Source organism: Etheostoma spectabile, chromosome 10 (assembly GCF_008692095.1).
Source record: "Etheostoma spectabile isolate EspeVRDwgs_2016 chromosome 10, UIUC_Espe_1.0, whole genome shotgun sequence".
NCBI classification, from domain to species: Eukaryota; Metazoa; Chordata; class Actinopteri; order Perciformes; family Percidae; genus Etheostoma; species Etheostoma spectabile.
The window spans coordinates 6844289-6864964 of record NC_045742.1 but is presented as its reverse complement, the minus strand read 5'-3'; the positions used below and the strand labels follow the sequence as shown (position 1 = coordinate 6864964).

Below are 20676 nucleotides of genomic sequence, written 5' to 3'. Positions count from 1 at the left end.
TGTTCAGCCAAGCTTTACTGTGTCTGACACTTCTTTATTAAAGCTGCAGTGGGCTGGATTTTTATATTAAAAATACACTCGTCTTATCAGCCACACAGCGGGGCTGCAATAAAGAATAAACCTTTGAAATACACCTTAAATGTTTTATTATAACATAATTCAAGTTTACTTTGAAAACAATAAATCAAAGCTGCGTGTGTTTTTGTAGCTGGTTTATGAGCACTGTATTTACTGCTGGTGTTACGACACCGTCACCTTATTGGAAACCACAGTTATTCATCAGTGAAGATTTGAAACGTGGTCGACATTACCATACAATAACAAACACTGTACACTGTAATATTAGAGAATGATTAAACTCCCTCTTTATGAGTATTTATAGTATTATGTAACATGGAAGTTTTTCATTTTATTTATGGTGGTTGTGTGTTTTGATCTTCAGGATGGTGGTTGAGTTGCTTAGAAACCAGCTGACAGAACCTGACATTCATAATTAATTTATGTTTGGACGGATGGATGGAAACATCAGCAGAGAGAGAGAGAGAGAGATGCAGGACAGAGGTTGGGTAAAAGATACAGAGGAGAGCGAGGGGGAGGGACTTACAGCGGGAGCGGATGTAGCACTGGTGGCAGTTGAGGAGACCGTTTCTGATCCGGACGTCCGTCCCCGTGGTCGTGTCGCCTAACTGTCCTTTACACACTCCGCACTGAAGAGAGACAGAGGGGGTCATTTTAATTCATATAAATTATTCATGAATTACTTGTTATTACAGGTGCATCTTAAAGCGTAAGACTATAGTTCTATCTTTTTTTTTTTTTTTTTTTAAATCAACAAAACAAGACCAAATCCCGTAATCTATGAGTCTCTCGATACTTTCTGACTTCCCTAACTTGTATGCGACACCCAGCCACCAGACCATTGGCTCCAACTGAACATATCATTGTTAAAAAATAATGTCAAAAACATTTAATTTCATTTTTAAGAATAAGAGTAATTTCTCAAACCAATTTTGGGGCTGGACAGAATTTTAGCAATCTTAAATTATCCAAACAGGACTTGTTAGTATATTTCTTTGGGGACTATTCTCAGCTGCGGATGAATACACAATTGGTGCTCTACTGAGTATTCTCGGCAGCAGGATGGTGTCCTGTATGTGGCACTGACTCAAAATGGTGTCCATGCTCGTGGTAGTGAAGGAACAGTGAAACATTGAGGCTCATTGGTATGTCTCTAATAGATTTTGTACAACAACTGAGCTCCATGGCAGAGAGGAATAAGATATACCAGGCTTTGAAGGCACACGCAATAGTTAATACACAAAAACATAATTGCAATTGTACAATTGCATTCATACTTCTGACGGGTAATTAAATGAATGAAAAAATTAAATGAAAAGGGACGATACTGGATCTCGACATGAAAAGCATTTCTTCTTTCCGTCACCGACCTTAAAGCAGTGAATGTGGAAGTAAAGACTGAGGGTCTCTATGATCATGGCGGCCCCCTTCCCTAACGGCTGCCCACAGCTGGAGCACAGTTTCTTCCCACTGACAGACCTACAGAAGAGAGAAAGAGACAGAAAACCTATGACACTAGTATTGACTGTAAATGATGTAAAGTACTGATTACTTAGTACCAGTTAAGCTCTTTTGACACTGAATATGAAAGAGAAACACAGTAAATAAGCTGTTCATTTTTCAGTGTACTGTTGTACTGGAAAACTGACACAGAATACCTGAATTTATTAAAGTATATATAAAGTATATTACATCTCTTGCCTATAATGTTTCAGACGACTCCTTCTGCTGCCCTTTAGCTATTTTGTCTGTTGGTCTTTGCTCTGTTTGTTTGTGTTTCTACTGATCAAGGTCCGTGTGTTCAGTGATGTTCACCAGAGTCTGTCTTCTGTGAGCCATTTTTCAAACATTAGTAATTGTATTTTATTGACCTGGGACTGCAGATGAGCAGTTGAATTTCGAGACAACTCTGGCACATTTGCAGTAATGTTTAGGAATGTACATTTCACTGTAAAACAAAGAAATACAGGAAATAAATGAATTACAACTGTTTCTATGTATTGTATTGAAATTCCCACTGCATTCATCCTTGCTGCAGTGGTACATGTCATGAGACGGGTGGAGAAATGTAAGAAGCAAAGCAGAAAATGACAGTGCAGAAATGAAAAGCACGCCCCTCCCTCCATGTGGGCTGTTTGTAATGCAGTACCTGTTAGGTGTTGGAGGCAGTGTGTCTGGAGGTGGTGGACATGCTGTGGGGCTTTTTGATGAGCTGGGGCACATGATATTATCTATTGGACCACTCCTAGAAATGGATGGCAACATGCAACATGATGATGAGTCACGGCTACAGTGACTCTATTGGCTGCCACAGTCAGACGCAAACCAATCAAAGCCAGAACAAGCTGAACAACCGAAATCTACTCGATAATGTTTGGCAGGCTTATATAAATAAATGCAGTATTATGTGTGACTGATTCTAATGAATGTTTTTTCTTTTCTTGTCACAGACTGTTCCTTTATGTGGAGGAAGACTATGGGGGTGAAATACAGGTAAAAGATGCCACCTGCTGGTGAAACTGAAGTAAAACCGTCAAACAGTTACTAACCAGTCATTATTCTGATCTTTTGACAAGTATGTATTCACAGCAGGGATGACACGTGAATGCAATCTATTTGTCTATTTTAAAATAAGCAGTGTTATGATACCTGAGGGCCAGCCTTGACACATAGAGGCATCTTATTAAACAAAATAAATAACATGAAGAAAAAAAACAAATGGAAGATTTCTCACCGCCATGAAATCAAAACTTAACTTTTTTTTATAATCATATTGCAAATTGAAGATATTGTCTGATGATGTGATAATAGTTACATACTGGTGCAATAACCTGGGCTTAGTTGTGTCTTGTACCCCACACCGTCAGTTAAGAACATTCTGTATAATTGAAACAGTGTGCTCTAACCTTGTATCAACATAGGAGAAACATTTATATACAGTTGAAAGGGACTGAACTCTGGATAGAAAAAAGAAAAGAAAAAGACAATGAAATCCAGTCAGAACCTGGAATGACGGCTTCTCTCACACACACATTCACACACCTCCTGTCTCCTGCAGGCCGGTTGGGCTTGTTGCTGTCTGCTGAAGGCTCTTCTTGTTTCTTCACAGGAGTCGAGGTTTTGCTCGGCATCGCAGGGAGTTTTTGGCCGTTCTGCAGACTGTGACCGAGTGTCTCTGGCTGACTGCTGCTCTGACTCACCAAGCTGAGGATCAGAAACACACTATGTTAAGGTTGATTCTGTTTTTTGCTTTTTATAGTCCATATTACTGCTGACTGATCCCACAGAGATCTAGAGTTTTTTTATGATGATATCCTGACAAACAGGGCTGAGAGAAAAGTTGCAGATACACAACACTCAAAATGATGAACCGACAAGGACGTAAATTTGATATGTTATTGTTTATCTGCAGGTGGCCATTATAGTAAAACAGATTTATTAGTTGTTAGGGTTTACTGGTCAAATTTGTATTCTTCCTTGGCCATTTCTATCCAATTAATTGAAATACCCTTGTTACACTAAGGCCAAGTAAGGCCTCATTTTAAGCCACCATTGCTCAGAATGTCAGCTAAAATGTGTAAAATGCAACATTCAATAAATTTAGTTCGCTAACCTTCTGCCTGTTTTCATGCTGTCATCAGCGGTGCTGATATCACTGGTCCTGTCGTTTTCTCTTCGTTTCCATTCGACACTCTCTGTGCTCCCCTTCTGTGCCGTCCCATCACAAACAGGAAACAGTTAGCTGAACAACCAACCAAAAGAAGAAGGAAAAAAAAGAACACCTTGCCTACTAAAGTCATTCTAACCATTTGTTACCATGAGTACCCTCCAGAGATTATACAAAATGAATGCATGCTTCGAAAAAACTATTTATAATCAGTCAATCAGCCATTCACCGAGTGCCTCTCCAGCAGTTCCTGTTTGCGTTCCCAGTCACCAAGCGAACGGACGATGGTGTCTTGGGGCTCCGAGGTAGAGGAGGCCTCGCCTCGGCTGGGGGAGGGCAGGGCTGAGGAGCGGGGAGTTAGAGGCGTCACAGTTTCCTCCAGTATCCTACGCTCCTGTTGTGATGGGAGAGGTGGGTGAGTTTTCAAGAACAACTTTAAGATGATCAGTCAAGAAATACACTTTTCTTTTTGGTTTGAAAGTACACAATTCACACATATTATACATTTAACTGGTGCTCTCATTCAGAACACTGAGTCCAAAATTATCCTGATTTCAAATATTTTGAGTGGGAGTTACACCAAAAAAACACATCACAGGTGCAACATGTGCCCTCAAGCATAAAAATGCACACACCTCCTCGTGGTACTTCCTCTCCTCCTCGGCCACCTCCCTCTGGGCTTTCTCCCACTCCTCCTTCAGCTTCTCCTGCTCGCACCGGTACTTCTCCTGTTACCATGGCAACAAAGACATGACATACAGCACAGAGCCTCAACAAAGACTACCCAGTCTGCAGGTGGGTATTTTGGCAGAAAAACAAGAGATGATGCGCAGAAATATTCATCATCAAAAGGTCTTTAAAAGGCTTCCGTCTGACTGAGTGGATACAATTCTCTCATAGTAATTTAGCCTAAGAAGGGACTCAGACCTGTAAATCCTGTTACAATAATTGACTATAAAATGTCCCTGTGGGATTCCCTTATCCATATCCGTATGTTCTTTAAATATAAGGCTGAACTTAGCAACATGAATTAAATTAAAGGCAGCTTGCTACTCCTGTGCTATGGCTAAACACTTGCTCAGATCACATATTTGCGTGTTAGGAATAAAAAGCAAACAAAAGAGATCATAAGCAGGCACTGCGGACAAAAGGCAAACGTTGGGCATGCAGAGGTTCCTACACAATTTTCAATTCAAAAGCTGCCTTCAATTTTTGAATTTCCCAAAAAAATGTTTTTCAAGTTTTTCTTCATACGCTACTACAATAGCAACTGGTCAACATGACCACCAACACGCCAGATTATTCTAGACAAGCACAAACCTCATGAGTCTAGTTTTGGCATTCTTTTCAGACTTGTGTAGGAACCCCAAAAGAAGATTTAGAGAGAAGGCAACTAAAGCAAGACAGATGCCAGATCACGGTAACGAGCACATTGATGCACCAGACATTCATCCATTTCAGCACATCTCATCTCAAACAAACAACTGGAAAGAAGATAAATCTGTACTCATCACTGTTGTTTAATTTATTTATCAAGATTTCACTGTCGATGAGTACAGTATTTCATGGATACCAATGAATCCTTTAAATGTTAAAAAATATGTGGACCTGAGATGGACCTCTGATTGGTTGAGGAGAGAGAGGGTGATGTGGGCAGCAGCAACAGCAGCAACCTTGGACAAAGTCCTTGTCTGTGTCTGTGCTTGAGATGGAGACAGTGAGCAGAGAAAACCAGGTTGACGGTTCTTCCACTGCACAAAAATCGCCCCCTGGTGGTCAAAGTGTGCATCAGAGTGGTTGGGGTGTGCCTCTGGAGGAGGATATGCTCAATATAAAACAAACATGAAGGCAAGCTTTGCAAGTAGCCATGAAATGTGGTTAATCCATCTGATTCTGAACTGAGCACAGACTGTCACACAGCAGTTTACTGTGCCACTGCATGATTTATAGTTTGGCAAACAATAAACTAAGTTTTTTTAAACCTTTGGGTTAAAACTGGACTAAATTAGTTGAAAAAAGTGAAAGGTTTCAGCATCTAGTTAATAATATAGTCAATGAAAAGCTGTTTTAGCAACAAGTATATGGAACGAAAGGTTTACAAAAACCTGCATTTACAACTCAGATAAAACTTAGCCCAGTTTTAAGCATAGACATCTTTTTGGGACACAATGCCTGGCTTATGCATTGACTCGTGCAAAGCTTATTTCTAAACAAGTCATCCCAAAATCTGCCTTCCATGCTAAATACAACTTATGCAATTAGCTTTGACCTAAAGCATCGTTGACCCAAATTCAACTATGTGGGCTGTGCTAATAACTTGCTGTGCCCATTGAGATGCATTGTACATTTGAGGCCAATAAAGTGAGTGGAAATTTAATTATAGTCGATCCCAGAAATCCCAGAGAGTCTCTGTTGTACTACGTTGTATTTTCCTATGTCTAATCTAAGATATGTAATTATCCACTACTGCACAAAACAAACTTTCAATGGGTTTGACACACATACCTGTATGTTGTCAGAGCTTCATGTAAGGTGCAGTTCCTGAATGCTCAACAGCGAATTATCATCTTTAACCTACATTTATTGTGCTGAACAAACAGACAACAAATAAAAAAATCTCTCCCAGTTTCTGAGAAGAATTTGCCTCAAAAGTATCTAGTTTTGTATGTTCCTTTAAAGTCATCTTTTATTTCTCTCTGGGCTGAGGTTTATTTATATCCCTACAACTTGTTTGTACATATTAAATACTTATAGCTATTGTGCACCCAATCCTCACAGGGCTGGTGCCTTGTCTTAGCCTAACAAGCCAGACCCACATCAAGATGTTGACCCTGGCAAATTACATTTGCTGCCAGGAAATTTAAAAAAAATTACATTTGCTGCCAGGAGGGTGCATCTAGATATCTAGGCTAGCCTTCTCTACCAACTAAGCTCTAAAAGGAAGTGTAACCCTAACCTTGCAGACTCGTGCGCCATGCTTCACACTTTGAGGCATACTGTGTACCTGCAGCATGCGCTCCTGCTCTTGCTGCCACCTTTCCTGACGCTTTCGCTCCTCATCCGGGTCCCAAGACCAGCGGTCACCCCGCCTGGCCTGGGGCAACACCGGGACTGACACCTGATAGACCCCAATACACACACATTCACAAATCAACATGCACAAATGCACACGGCACACAAATATTCATGCTCACAATAACACCCACCCACAAACCAACCCCCATTCACACATAAACACACACACACACAAACACACACTCTCACCCCACCATAACGCCAATGAGAGACCAATGGATTGATATGGCGCCAACACCCACCCACCCACCCACCCACACACAGAGATCAACACCAATATGCACACACATTCACCACAGGAAAAGAAGAAGGGAAGGGAGGAGACAGAAATAGTTGATCTACCACAACAGCACTATTCCAATGCTAGCCAAAGGATTCCTACTAAGGAGAGAGAGACAGAGAAAGAGAGAGATGAGCTCAAATGAAAACGAAAGCAGTCTCGGCCATTTTCTATAACATCCTCATCTGGCATGCTACATGAACAGCTGTGTGTCCTATGATATGAGGTAGATCCTTGCTGTATGACACAGTAAGTTTACCAACCCAACCTAACTAACTAAAAATCAATGTCTGATTCAAGGAAACTATGAAAGCTTGAGACGCATGCAGTCTTTTAAAAAAATATTTTTCTTGGTTTAGGTTACGTTTGCATTTACATGAAAGGCTTTTTCTAAGTTACCTGGTGATTTTTGCTTAATCTTACCTGCATGCTAAACTTAACATGTATTGTAGTAATGTTTTTAGCATTTGACTTGTGATTTATCTCTGTGTATAATATGCAGTTAAACTGCACTACTGTAACCCAGGAGATGAGCCAGATGAGAAGCAGTAAATGGGGTTTTCAGAGTCTGACCAAAAATTATTATGGTTTTCACTCACGTTTCCACGGCAATCCTTCTCCGCCTCTTCTGTAGAGGAAGTGTGAGAGAGAACATTAGTTAAGATATCATTTAAACAACTATTTTGGATACAGGTCATCCAACTAAATGCCTTTTGATGGGACAAATATTTTGGAAAATGACAACACACAAAGTGCTTGTTTGATAACTTAAGCAGTAAAGGTGCTAAAGAGAGAGATTGGTGACAGAAAACCAGTCCACCAAGAGCAGAGTACTACATCTGTAGTTAACCAAAAATAAGTTGTCTTTTCTTGCCTTTTAAATTATTTTGTCATTATATGTTAGTGTGTTTAGCTATAAATTTAAAATGTTTCAAAATCACTCTGGGTAAGTGTGATCCAGATATTGAGGTAGACCTAATAGTTGTAGCTTTTGGTGGAAAAGATAGTAATGTAAAGCACTATGAGGCAAACATAAGACTGGTCATTGATACATTTAAGTAAATCACCCATTAGTAGGTCATCTATGATGATTTCAACTAATTGTCATAGGTGACCTACTTCACTGGATATTTTGGAAAGACTGTCCAATCCACATAATGATACCAATACAACTTAAAATAAAATAAACTATTTAACAATGTCAACACAGTTACACGTGGAACATTTGGACACCATTGTCAAAATGAGAAACTTTAGAACACAGTTACAAAAGAGAGCTAGAGAAAACACATGACTGATCATCCACAACAGTCTGGAAATGAAAGATGGGAGTGAAGGGCTGTTGTCTAGCTCTTGAAGAAACAAGAGGGAAACCCTGTGCATTCAGCGCCCGGGGACGGAAACATGAGCTCCACCTATGAATGAAGGGGTTTACCTGGCGGAACGAAGAACTCCCAGCGTAACTTAGGGTTGCTGGTTGCCAGCGGAGACCTGACACTGTTTGCAAACTCTATAGTGAAATAAAAAATAATGTGGGTGGAAGGAAAGGAGGGAAGAAAAGGAGGGAACGGAATGAAAAGGGATGGACAGATGTCAAAACCAGGAGTTGGAATGGACATAAGAGAATTGGGGAAGTCAAAATGGGGAAGGCTTTTACTGTTCTGTTCCTGTGATACTGTAAATGCATTGTATTTGGGAAAAAAAAATATAGTCTTTAAAAAGGTTGCAATCCAGATTTAGTAAAAAAGTCAATTTTTTTTTCTACCCCACTGCAATTTCAAATCTTTTTTTAACTTGAGGGCCAAAAAGTCAGAATAAAGGCAGGAAACAGCTAAATGCAGTGGTTTTATTACACTATCTGGAAAGGTACCTCTTTTATACATATTTGTGTTAGATCTAGGGCTGGGTGATATGGAGAAAATTAAATATCACGATACTTTTTACCAAATACCTTGATATCGATACTGCAACGCTATTGTAGTGTTGACTACTGGTCCTTTCACAAAATATTCACACAATGAGATTTTTGATAAATAATTTACAGTAATGTGGCTATAATGACTAAGTGGGTAAAGGCTCACAATAGAATAGCTAGAACAGTTGATATCTATCTCATGTCACGATATCGATATAACATCAATATATTGCCCAGCTCTAGTTGGATCCCAGGTCTAATTAACTTGTGTACCCATCTACATTGAGACAAGTTTATAGGGGACTTTAGTGTAAGTGCCAATTAAAGATATGTGTACGGTGAGCAGAAAAAAGTGAAACAGGAGTGTATGCAGGTTCATAATAGTCACATATTATTGAACACCATTTAACTGTGATTTAAACATCATTGGGTACAACAAAACAGAAAGAGTGTCAGACTGCAAGGCAAAAGGGGAAAAAGCCAGCAAGAAGGATATGCTAATTAAACTCCAAAACCAAGGAGATGTATGGAAAAGAAGCTGCTGGCTTGGTATTTTTATGTAAAGAGTTCACCAACCTGCTGTTGTTTCCCTTGGTGGGTGATATTCAAATGATCCTGGTGCAGCTAAGCTTGGTGCATTCTCTCTTCGCTGTGGCAACTCGTGGAAACTGGGAACACTTGCCTGGAGGGAAATTCAAAGATTATCCGTTGGATAGCTGGGTTGTTTGAAAGTGTATATTAGCTTGGTTAGCAGCCTCACCTGTGAAGTTGCTGGCTGACTTTGCTGTGTGCTGATCCCTGACTGGACGGGGTTGCAGATGCTTTGACCAGATGGTTCAGTTATATCTTGTTCTTGTTTGGCTTCTGACAACACACACACACACAGACAACACAATTTTAATACTACTGTAAAGTAAAGACACTTTCCTTTTGCAATTTTTGCTCAAAGTTGTTTTTTTTCATGTTTCCCCAAGGTTCTAGGTGAAATAAACCATTTGTCCTGAAATGACAAGTTTATGAGCAACCACAAGGGGTCAGTATAGCAACATGTTGTTCAGACCTGCAGGAGGCATTTCTTGAGCTGCAGCACTTGACTTCACCTCTGCAGCAGCTACTGACTGGCTTTCAGTCTTCCCAATGCTTTCTTCTGGCTTCTGCAGCTCCTGTAAGTGTCACAGATGGTTTGCAAGTTGAATAATGGCCTGGGATCAAGAGGTTTATGTACTGCATGAGGTATAAATCCAATAATTAAACAAACTTGCAAAAAAACCTTGCAAGATTGTAAAATGCATAAAGACAGAGTGCAAAGCACAGTACTAGGGTCACACAGGTACCTTCACAATTTTTTAAAACACATTTCTAGTGTTTCAACTAATTAGATTAGATAATACTTTGTCCCACAATGGGGAAATTCACTTATTGCAGCAGCAGTTATTCCACAATAAAAAAACAAAACAAACAAACAAAAGACAATGTGCAAAAAGTACTGAGTGAATGAATGAGTACTAATTGAAGGACATGTAAAGTAATGATTGCAATATAATTGCTGACAGGAGAGCATAGTAGGATGTTTGTAGCACACTAATCACTTTTAATCCAATTGAATTTTATCCTCAGGTTTTTTGTTGTAATCAACTTTAAAGATACTAATCCTGACCGATGGCAGCGAGGTGGGCCGGCTGGGTGGCGCCGAATGCTGAATGACTTTCTCGGCTTGGAGGTCCTTAGAAACCGGTTCTGTGCCACTTTGTGCCTCCTTGGCCTTTGTTGACACAGAGCTTTCTTCTCTGGTTGAGGTGTGTGGACTGCATGTTGGTAAGGCTGCTGACGACGGAGCATCTACAGTGCTGTTGCTGGTTTGGGAAGGGGACGCCTGAAAATGAGGCGGAGATTCCCTTCCTTGACTGTCAGGAGTGGAAGGAACGTCGTCACTTCCTATGCCGTTGACTCGGAGAAAACCATCCGCCTAAATCATAAAGAACAGGTTTAATATTGGTTCTATATGCACACTGCAGAAGTCAATAACATCCTTTAAAAACATTAAAGATGACCTAAGAAATTTCAAGACAGTAATACAGCAACCCTGTACCAAGTATTGTGTTGGCTCACTTTTGATATGTTTGTCCTGATTATTTACAATAAAACCAGAGTTGAGAGTGTGATGACTGGTGAAAAGTATTCCCTTTAAATGGATATTGTCACTATTCTGTTTTACTCCAAGGGATTTGGGATTATTTATTTATTTTTAAAAATGAGTGCATATGAGTAAACTTGGATCTGTATATGATTTGTAATATAATTTCTTAAACTGTTATTTTCCAGTCTAAACTTGAAATATGACTTGGGTGGATGAAAAATTGGTTCATAGATACAGTATGAAACATATGTAGGAAACATTTCAGCCTAAATTTCTGCTACAATCAGCCTATAAATTGAGTTATAGCTCAACATATTTTAAATAGTTAATCAAATGAATTGATGACAAATAAAGAAATAAAAATAAAACCTATGCCTAAAAACCCAGTGCCCTCATTTGTGGTCATTACCAGCGTCTCATTTCTGTTGGTTATTCATCTAGCTCACAACACCACGCTGGCCTCTGTGACAAAGAAGCTCCTAGTGAGTGGTAACTTAAGACACAGTAGTGGAGTTGGGTGAATGCAGACTCTCAGTCTGCCCCCCCCCTCCGTCTCCACCTTCTCGTCCCTCTCCTAGCAGCCTGTGTGGGCCCTCTTTGTCCGATGGGAGCCCACTTCACATTGAGAGGACCCTACTTGTCAACTTCTTAAGTCAATAGGGAACAGAGGGCTCCATTCAAAGCCAGGCTCTGCTCAGACCTCTGACAAGACATTCCAGAAAAGCGCTGTGCTTCATTTGGTCTGGTAATAATCTGCCCCTCCCTCCCCTCCACACCAAAACACAGGATCTCATTTCAAATATTCCCAATTGGAAATTTTTCCAGAAGAAAAGGAAATGAATCCTGTTGAGAGTACTTTGAGCTAAATTGAAACATGACATGCTTCTTCTTGGAGAGGAAGTCTTGTGTTTTCCTAGAAACCAGCTGGCTCATCACCATGGGGGTTCTGTGGCATTGCGATGTACCTGCCAAGAGAGCTGGAGGGGAATTTACCCACCTGCCTGTTAGGAGGGCAGGCAAAACTGGGTAGTCACCACATGTACAGTGGTAAGATTTGAACCATGCCCACTGCAGGACTGTTGTGGTTAAATCACAATCATTTCATCATGAGTAAGGAACCTAAATAGAGTAACACTGTGAGGCGTAGTAGGGATATTTTACTGTGACACTTGAAAAGGAAACAATCCACATGGCATTTGGAGGATGCTGGAATCACATATTTACAATAATGGATTCTTTTTTTTATTGTTGGGAAGTGCTTTTGAATAAGTCTTACCTTGCTGGGCCATGGTTCAGCCGTTGTGGGTCCGGAATGGAAGTAAGGCTTGGGCGTCAGCAAAGGCACCGGTTTAGGCGACAGGTTTCTGGTGGATGGCGGCTCAGATGAGCGAGATCGAATCTGAGGCCGCTGGTTTGAAGAGTCTTTGGGAAACTCCTCAATTTGCGCTTCCAGTGTAGATGTGAACTTCGGAGCCGGAGCAGACAGCTGGCGCAGATACTTCATGGGTCCGTTGGGGTCCATGTCAAAGGGGTCTGGGGTCGTTGGGGAGGCGGACAGGGAGAGAGGGAAGGGTGAGCCGGAAAAGGTGGGATCAGCAGATAGGCTGCGGTCCAGGATCTTTGGCAACTGTAGGCGTTCCAGGACTGCATCACTGATGGAGAAACGCTGGGCATAACGCTGGAGGATGAATGATGCCTCCTCTGGGGTTCTGGCTCTCCTGTACGCATCCCGCAGCTCATCCTCACGACGCTCCCTGTTGAAGAGGAAAAGAGGTAAAGAGGGGATGAAAACAAAAGCGCTGTGTGAAATGTAAAGCAACTGATATAATAGGTATACTGAAGGTAAATCATATTTGAAGTAGATTTGATAGGAGATAAACACTATAGTATTACCCATCATATCTTCTTCACTTTCAATTGAGCTGACCGGCTCTGCCTCTTTAATTTTTTCCTCACTACCAGACCTACTTAAATTAACTTGCTGTCACCTTTGTGCCCACTAGTAGGAATTAGAATGATGATTAAATTCTCTTCCATGAAAAATACCTAGTTTTCCTTAATACTATTAGTATTGTACATACACTTTGTTGTTTTAGCTGAATACAAATTAAACGTGTTTGTATTTGACCTACTTGTCCTGCACTATCTCTCTGTAAGTCTTGATGCTTCTCCTCCTCATGGAGGTACAGGTGTCTCCTGACAGCAACTGCTCCATCATCTTCCTCTCCTCCTCCTTCTTGATTAGGTCCTGGGAAATACTCCTCCTCCGATTTTTCCATCGGGCCAGGTCCTGACGCACATCAGAAGTATTTCAGTTACAAGTGAAACAAGGGAAGAGGGCTTGGCTCAGCAGCGTTATGAGACCTGAAGCACTGGTGTGGCCTTAGAAAACTGATTTAAGTTTTTTTTTACTGGGGCACAGCCAAAAATTTGAGTTGGGGCTTGGGCCTGCAGGCATTAAAATCACTGCATATTACATAAAGACAAGAAATACAAACTGTGCAGATAATGATATTCTAATGGGAGTTACAAAATAATATTAATCCAACAAAAAAAAAGTATTACAAAAAAATAATCTCAATCCAAAATAAATAAATGCACACAAACTAAGACAAATAAGAACAGTACCATAAAGTCAGATGAATATGAAACACTCACATCCTGCCAGTGATCATCCTCTTCTTTCATCCTGTTATACTGGTTGTGCATCAGTTCATGACGCACCTGACTGTGGGGCTGCAAGATGGCCTCCTCCTCACCACGCATATCGATCATACTTACACTCCTAAGGAGAGGGGGGAGAGAGAGACAGACAGAGAATATGAATAAGGAAAAAGATGTTGCCATATCATTTCCAGAATAGGACATTTATTTATTTTTGTAGTTAGTCTGGTGGTGATAACATACATTTCCCTCAGCGCATTGTACTGTACAGTATGTTGCCATCTTTATCCGTTTCATACAATCATGTCGAACACAGTAAAAACATTTACCTATTCTAAGACTCAGCAATGGCTAAACATTTAATATTCCACCGAAAATATATAGTGATACATAGTATCAAAGAAAACATCCACAAAAAGGGTTTTGTTTCAATCCACCATATTAGGAAAAGACAGTTACCTGTAACCAATGGTTCAGTACATATACCAAAAAATATATACCACATGAATGAACAACTGTCCATCTTCAAAGGTAACCTCATGCTCACCCTGTAGGCATAACTAAGATTTTCACATACACAATTTTTTTTTTTTTTTTAATAAACATTTGTTTGAACAGGAAATACAACCCATTAGGGATGTTATGATGCCATTTGATGAGACCTTTGAAAACATCAGCTTCAGGTGCAGGTACCTGTGGTTGTAATTAACATTCTGATGTGAGTGTATTTATGCAACAAGCAGTATGGACTTCATACAGTCAAAGACTTGTTCCAGAGAGTTTACACTGGTCTTTACATTAGTTCAGTGAGTAATGTAAAAACATCCATTTTTAGATTACAGACAAGACACTAGTGCAGCCTTATTGTTAGGAGCATGCGGCTGACTACAGACTTAGAAGGGATAAAATCATTATATAATTGCTTAAATCATTTCCCTGCTCATTAAAGTCATAATTGTAATAGTTATGCTTTAAGACTCAGAAAAGTGACATACAACATACAAAAAGTATTGGGTAAACAGAATACACTTGAAGCAGAAGAGTGTTTTAAATCTAAAAGATGACGGACATGTAATTGTATTTTAAACGTTTTGGTGAGTGGTATGGGTGCAATGCTGAATAACTTTTACTCTAAATCAAAACTTTAAACTAAAAAAGCATTTAAGCCATCTCTTTGTTGTGAATCATCTCTTCTGTTTCATAAAGCAAATGAAAACAAAAGAGATCCTTGTGATTATTTGTTTTGTAAGGGATGAGATGTTGAGAGGGTGGTTAAAATTGTTATGTTACATGAAACATGCAGCTGGCAGAAGCTCTAAGATTATGTTGGCGCAGCGGAGTTTAGTTCATCCTCTCCACAGCTACTACTGCAGGCACTTCGAATAAAGACAGGAGGAGAGGATTGTTGCCAGCCAAATAAATCATGTTGGCTAGATTTAATGAAAACAGGTTGACAGGTCATTTAACTTATTATTGAATGGTTTTAATTTAGGTAATACAAGTAGGAAAAATCTGCTTTGTGGTTTCCATGCAAATAAAACTTTTGTAAATATTATTTCCTAAATCACATGTAACAAATGTGATACATCAGCCCTGGCTGACCGTACTTACTCCCATTTACTCAATCTCAATGAAAACAAGGTAAAAATGACCTTCTTTGTCTAGTAATTTAAATCTTCAGTGTGATTTTAGAAATGAATTGATCTCATACAACTCAAGATTTTGCCAGAACATTATTTGTGCCGGAGATTATTATTATAATTATAAATTAAAGCACTAATTAATGACATTGAACAGAGCCATGAGGGGTTTGAGGGCCATTTCAGAGGATTTTCTACCCTGGCAAGAGTACTGAGTACACTACATTCTTGTAACGTTTCTACCATTACAAGATATCAAAAACTGGCTTAATATACTCAGTCAAGGGACTTTCAATCGAACAAAAAAAATAAAACAATAAACATAAGTAGTTGACAATGGTTTCATGAACGTTGTTTAAATTACCTCAACCTTTGGCAGATTTTCCCACTTGCATAAAGAAAAATCCAATGAACACACTCAATGAATTAAATGACTTGTTGAGTGGGCTTTGTTTTTGCAGTGCAGAGCAGTGCTGGGCCAGACAGCTGAGCCTCTGAGTGGTTAATGGACAACTTACTGTGGATCATCTGACACACTGTGTGTGCGGCTGAATCTACAGAAGGCAGAGAGCATGGAGAGAGAGCACAATCACAAATGAATACAAGTACGCGTCATTCACTTGTGTGAATATCAAAACACAATGATGGAATGTTTGATAGCTAGTGCGCAACATACTGTGTTGTGATCACACCTGACAATGAGTTAATTATGACAGATTTAATACAGAACGGTTCATTAACAATGTTTTAACCCTCATGTTGTCCTTGGGTCAAATTTGACCCATTTTCATTTTTTTTACCACAAAAAAATTTGTCTTCAAAATAAGTGCTAGTATTAGAAATATCAAACAACTGGAAAAAACATCTAAGAAAAGCACACACTACATTGAAAAAGTGACAAAAATGTTTTTTTTTTTTCATGGTTGATGGAAAGACAACACAAGGGTTAAACAAGTGTGCCTGCTGGTATTGTATCTATGCATAGATGTCCTGGTTTCTAGGTTAAATGATGACCCTCAAACCAAGCACAAGGGGGCAGTCTTATCCATAACACAGCCAGAGCAGAAAAGAAGTTTACTGCATCCCTGAAAACCAAGACACTGCTAGCATACAACAGATGCATATGGCAATGATCTTAGAACACAGCTGATACTTAACTATTAAAACAAGCACATGCATCTTGTTAGACAGCACAAGAGCGGCATCAAGGATGTGGCTCTCTTTCTGTCTGTGACCACCACTTGTAAGTTTGGCCTCAACCACAGAGGTCTTCACACAGGCTTTTTTTATGAAGCTGCCTCTGTGATGTTGGTGGGGTGTGAGACAAAGTGTGGCCTGTGGTTTCCCCCCACAAGAGAACAAGTAGATTAAATTAGAAGAAGCCTCGCTAAATCAGGACCAGATAGTTTTCTAAGATGGCTATTTGTCATATGGGTTTGTAGTAGTAAAATGTCTACTTGCCATGTTCTTTGTAGGAAGATGTCATCATATGATACAGTGGGCATTACATTAAAGCCAGCACTTTACATACATTGAATGGCCAATATTTGATTGATTGATAATGGTTGGACCAATTTATGCATTTCAGAGTTGCAAAACTATATTGGTTTAAATGGGATCAAATTCAATTCAGTTCCCATTGTAGTTATTTGGGTCTTCTGAAGAAATCAAAGGTTGCTAACTAAGGCCATGCAGAGTTAACCATAGACCGCATTCTTTTCTCTAAATTTCTTAACAGAAATAAAGCTGGAAATGAGAAAAAATAGACTTTTCAGAACGTCCAAGCATTCTCAGTACAAAAACAACAGTTATTAAAAAACATGCAATTTTTAGGTAGTTGAGTCATCCAGATAGGACCATTGCGGGCTGAGATTGATATTTCATGCTGAGATTGAATATTCAAAGGGATAATTGGAATAGTACATCCCTTGATTTTAAAGTTGAAATATGTAGTTTTAGTTCACGTAGGTGTAGCAGGTTAAGTTAACGTAGTGAAAATTCATAAAATGTGGTGTAGTTGCTGGACGGGGCTCACGTTGCTGGAAGACTGCTGGCCAACCAAGAGTTCCCTCCTTGTGGGTCGTCACTTTCACTGAGCGCCCTTCCCTTCCGTCGTCCTGTATCAGTTGTTGCTGTTGTAGCAGTTGCCACGATAGTGGGCACAGGAAGGAAGTGGGGGGGACTCGGAATGGTGATGTGTTTGGGAGAGATCAACATTTGGCGAGCCAGCTTCTCATCTCGTTCTGCGACTAACGGGATACCAGTGGCTCCCTTCGTCACAGCCGCCTCCTCCTGTGCCGGGACAGGTGGATGCTTCCCGGGGGTGATGATGGGGCTTGCTGCAACTGCGGGGGTTGCTGCAGCGTTTGCTGCTAGAGTTGTGGAATGGTGGAAGAGTTCCTCTGAGCACGAGCGAGTACTGCAGAAAGCAAAGCAAACTAAAACGTACTGCGACCGGGTTATAATCCTATATCAACAGATAGCATTCCTCTGGGAGGAGTCTAAATGGAATTATTTTAAGACATGAAGCTAAGAAAATAGCACAGCAAGGTCACAAATCCCGTCCGAGCATATTGGATTTCAAAACAAATCTGAGTCACAAAGCCAAAGCAATTTTTGCTGAACACTCTGTCATCCTATGATGAACAGCTTCTTTCTGAGAAGCTTATTATTGGACAATACATTCCCAGGATGCATTGCAGGGAGAGAAAGGCTGTGAAAAAGCCAGGCTTCAGTCCCAGCCTGCTCAGGTTCAAGGAATAAAGAAAGCCACATTTCCTTACATCCTGAGGATGGGTCACGTGTTAATTTTCCCTGTGAGTGCATTTGTGTGTGCACACCATAGTCATTGTTGTGTGTAGCTGCTGGTGGTATGCAGAGGTTTGTATATTTAATGTGTGTGCTGATTTTTTACTAGAATGTGACGGGAAAAGTCAAGTAATCTTAAAAAAGTTGTGTCAACAACTTTGAAAGGGGACTACAAACCCTGATATGTTGATGTTATACTGTTTTTAAAAGAATTTACTCCTGGCAACACTAAAACATAAAAATTCAAGCCTCAGTTTTGTTCTTGAAAAAGGCAAGTTGTTACCAACTGCAGAAGCTGATATCAAAGTCTTGAAAATCCCCCTTTTCCTTGGGACAAAGCTATACACAAGTCAGATTTCCTTTGAGCATTCTTTTCACTCCCTTGAAATGCTGACAATCCAATCAATACCACACCATCTGTGCCAGAAAAAGCTGGAAACTGGGGGTGTGACTGTAATAACTCTCTAACAGGACTGTGAATGAAACGTCTGCTGGACCAGGAAATAACACAGGATAGGGCTGGATTGTGAAATAACAACATAAACAGACATTTTTAAAGAGAGAAACATTGTAATAAGGCCTCAAAGTGGACTTTTGCACTGTGAAAAGCATTGAAAACTCACACTCTAACCCTCACTTGTGTAGAATTTGTGACCTCTGGCTGGCCTGCTGGGTAAAGACCCTGTATTACAGTACAACAGGGTATTCTATATTGGACCTCTTGCTGACTCACTGTTATGTTGCTCTGGATAAGAACTGGAAACAATGATCTGGTAATGGCAGTGCCAAAAAGAAAAAGAGCTGGATGGAAACACCAGCTGTGAACATTGTAACTATTTTCCACCAAAGTAACAGTTCTGATGAAAACTGTTTACAGCAAAGTATGTGGATTAACTGGGACACGTGCTGCCGCTAAGATGTTTTGCAATTTTCCAGTGTTTTGAATGGCACAAATAAAAATATCATTCACCTACACACTGTGTGGTGATGCCGGCAGGAGTTAAAGTGGACAAATTTGAACATGAAGTTGAAAAGCTGTGTATGGATAGATGAACCCTAGTGGCGAGTTATTTTCTAATCTGAGTGAACTGACACAAAGTTTATGCTGCCGACTCATGGTCAAGTCAAGTCATTATTATTTTTACATAATTCATAATCATATTTTCATATTCCGTGCATTCTTCTTCTGGCCGCCGACAATAGGGTCGGGGATTCTGCTGTGTCATGCTAGTATCAGCTAATGTAGCCTAGAGCCTTAACCCTACAAAGCAGAGATGAGGAGGGAGCTACAGAGGTCTGGTAACTTCAATTCTTTATAACTGCACACCCCCAGGTATTTTTGCATTTTCAAACTTGTGAATGACATCCCTTAGGCCATTGATCAGCCTTCAGACAACACCCTGTGGAGACACAAAAGGCTTTATACAACTTTTTCCCAGAGACCTGTGAACAGACTTTCATGTGAAAAATTGGTAGAGTTCCACTTTAAGGACCTTTAAAAAATAATCAAAAACAATCACCCTTTCTCATTACAAAAAATATTAACAAATTATTTAAGACTCTTGTTGGAAAATATAACCATTAAAACTGAATGTATCTATGTCTGAAGCACCCAAGGTCACATCATTTACAGCTATCTTCAAAGAACTTGGCTAGACTTCTTTCCTTCACTCCCATCACATGTCAGGTTGAGTTTGATTGCTTTTGAGACAGTATAGTTGTTCAAGGCATGGAGATGGGAGGGGGGTTTCAATGTATAAGTGGACACTGCAGAATTTGCTCTTCAGTCCATCTCTGTACTCATTTAAGTGTATGTGATTGACTCCTTGTGCAAGTAAACTTTGTTAAAATGATTCCAGTGATTCTTTGTCGTCTTTTGGTAATACATTTTTCTAACACCTCTATAAAACAATCTTTAGCTTTTAGATTAGGGTTGATTTAGACAAACTATGAGTCAGTATTGTGTCAATAAAAAGATAATTGGGCTGCTTATTTGGACTTTTTAGAAAAACAAAAAAACAAGGTGAAGACCTTTGCTCAGAGGTGATGATCAGGTGAGTTACGTTCACCATGGGTGGCTCTGCACAGGGTTGGGGGACTCTACATGGCAGAGGCTCACTGCTCCTCCTTAAGCCTGCTGCATGGATCTCAAGGCAAAGTGTAGAGGCAGTCTGCTTCCCTTCCTCATCGTCCTTTTTAGTCTGGTTCGTCTTCTGAATCTGTATTTGGGGTTCAAGGGGCGGGGTAGCGGACAAGCTGGGGGACTCTCCAGGTGGGTCGTCTAAGCTAGGGGGCTCATTTGGACTATTACATCACCCATTCACACAATAAAGGATTATGTAATGACATGAGGATAACAACAACATGATTGGGGGTTGGTGGGGGGTGGGGGGGAGAATTCGGTTCACACAC

The 20676-nt window shown here is 40.1% G+C and overlaps 1 protein-coding gene across 17 annotated transcripts in view; it reads right to left on the bottom strand.

Annotated features, from left to right (window-relative positions):
• Positions 1–20676, bottom strand: part of LOC116696385 (LIM and calponin homology domains-containing protein 1) — a 96954-nt gene that overhangs the window by 2227 nt on the left and 74051 nt on the right. For 6 of the 17 annotated variants that reach the window (XM_032527308.1, XM_032527309.1, XM_032527312.1 and 3 more), the window contains 20 exons: positions 20296–20568; positions 17492–17875; positions 15975–16010; positions 13811–13937; positions 13285–13442; positions 12429–12906; positions 10673–10981; positions 10076–10178; positions 9776–9879; positions 9592–9697; positions 8536–8610; positions 7700–7728; positions 6750–6863; positions 4381–4473; positions 3975–4139; positions 3692–3786; positions 3121–3282; positions 2228–2323; positions 1449–1557; positions 605–707 (listed from right to left, as the gene is read on the bottom strand). In XM_032527308.1, the coding sequence (XP_032383199.1) occupies positions 605–707; positions 1449–1557; positions 2228–2323; positions 3121–3282; positions 3692–3786; positions 3975–4139; positions 4381–4473; positions 6750–6863; positions 7700–7728; positions 8536–8610; positions 9592–9697; positions 9776–9879; positions 10076–10178; positions 10673–10981; positions 12429–12906; positions 13285–13442; positions 13811–13937; positions 15975–16010; positions 17492–17875; positions 20296–20568 (3119 nt within the window). Of the gene's footprint in view, positions 1–604; positions 708–1448; positions 1558–1949; positions 2027–2227; positions 2324–3120; positions 3283–3691; positions 3787–3974; positions 4140–4380; positions 4474–5084; positions 6533–6659; positions 6864–7699; positions 7729–8535; positions 8611–9591; positions 9698–9775; positions 9880–10075; positions 10179–10672; positions 10982–12428; positions 12907–13284; positions 13443–13810; positions 13938–15974; positions 16011–17491; positions 17876–20295; positions 20569–20676 lie in introns of those variants that run through there. The other 11 variants (XR_004333707.1, XM_032527313.1, XM_032527310.1 and 8 more) reach the window with 11 other exon arrangements.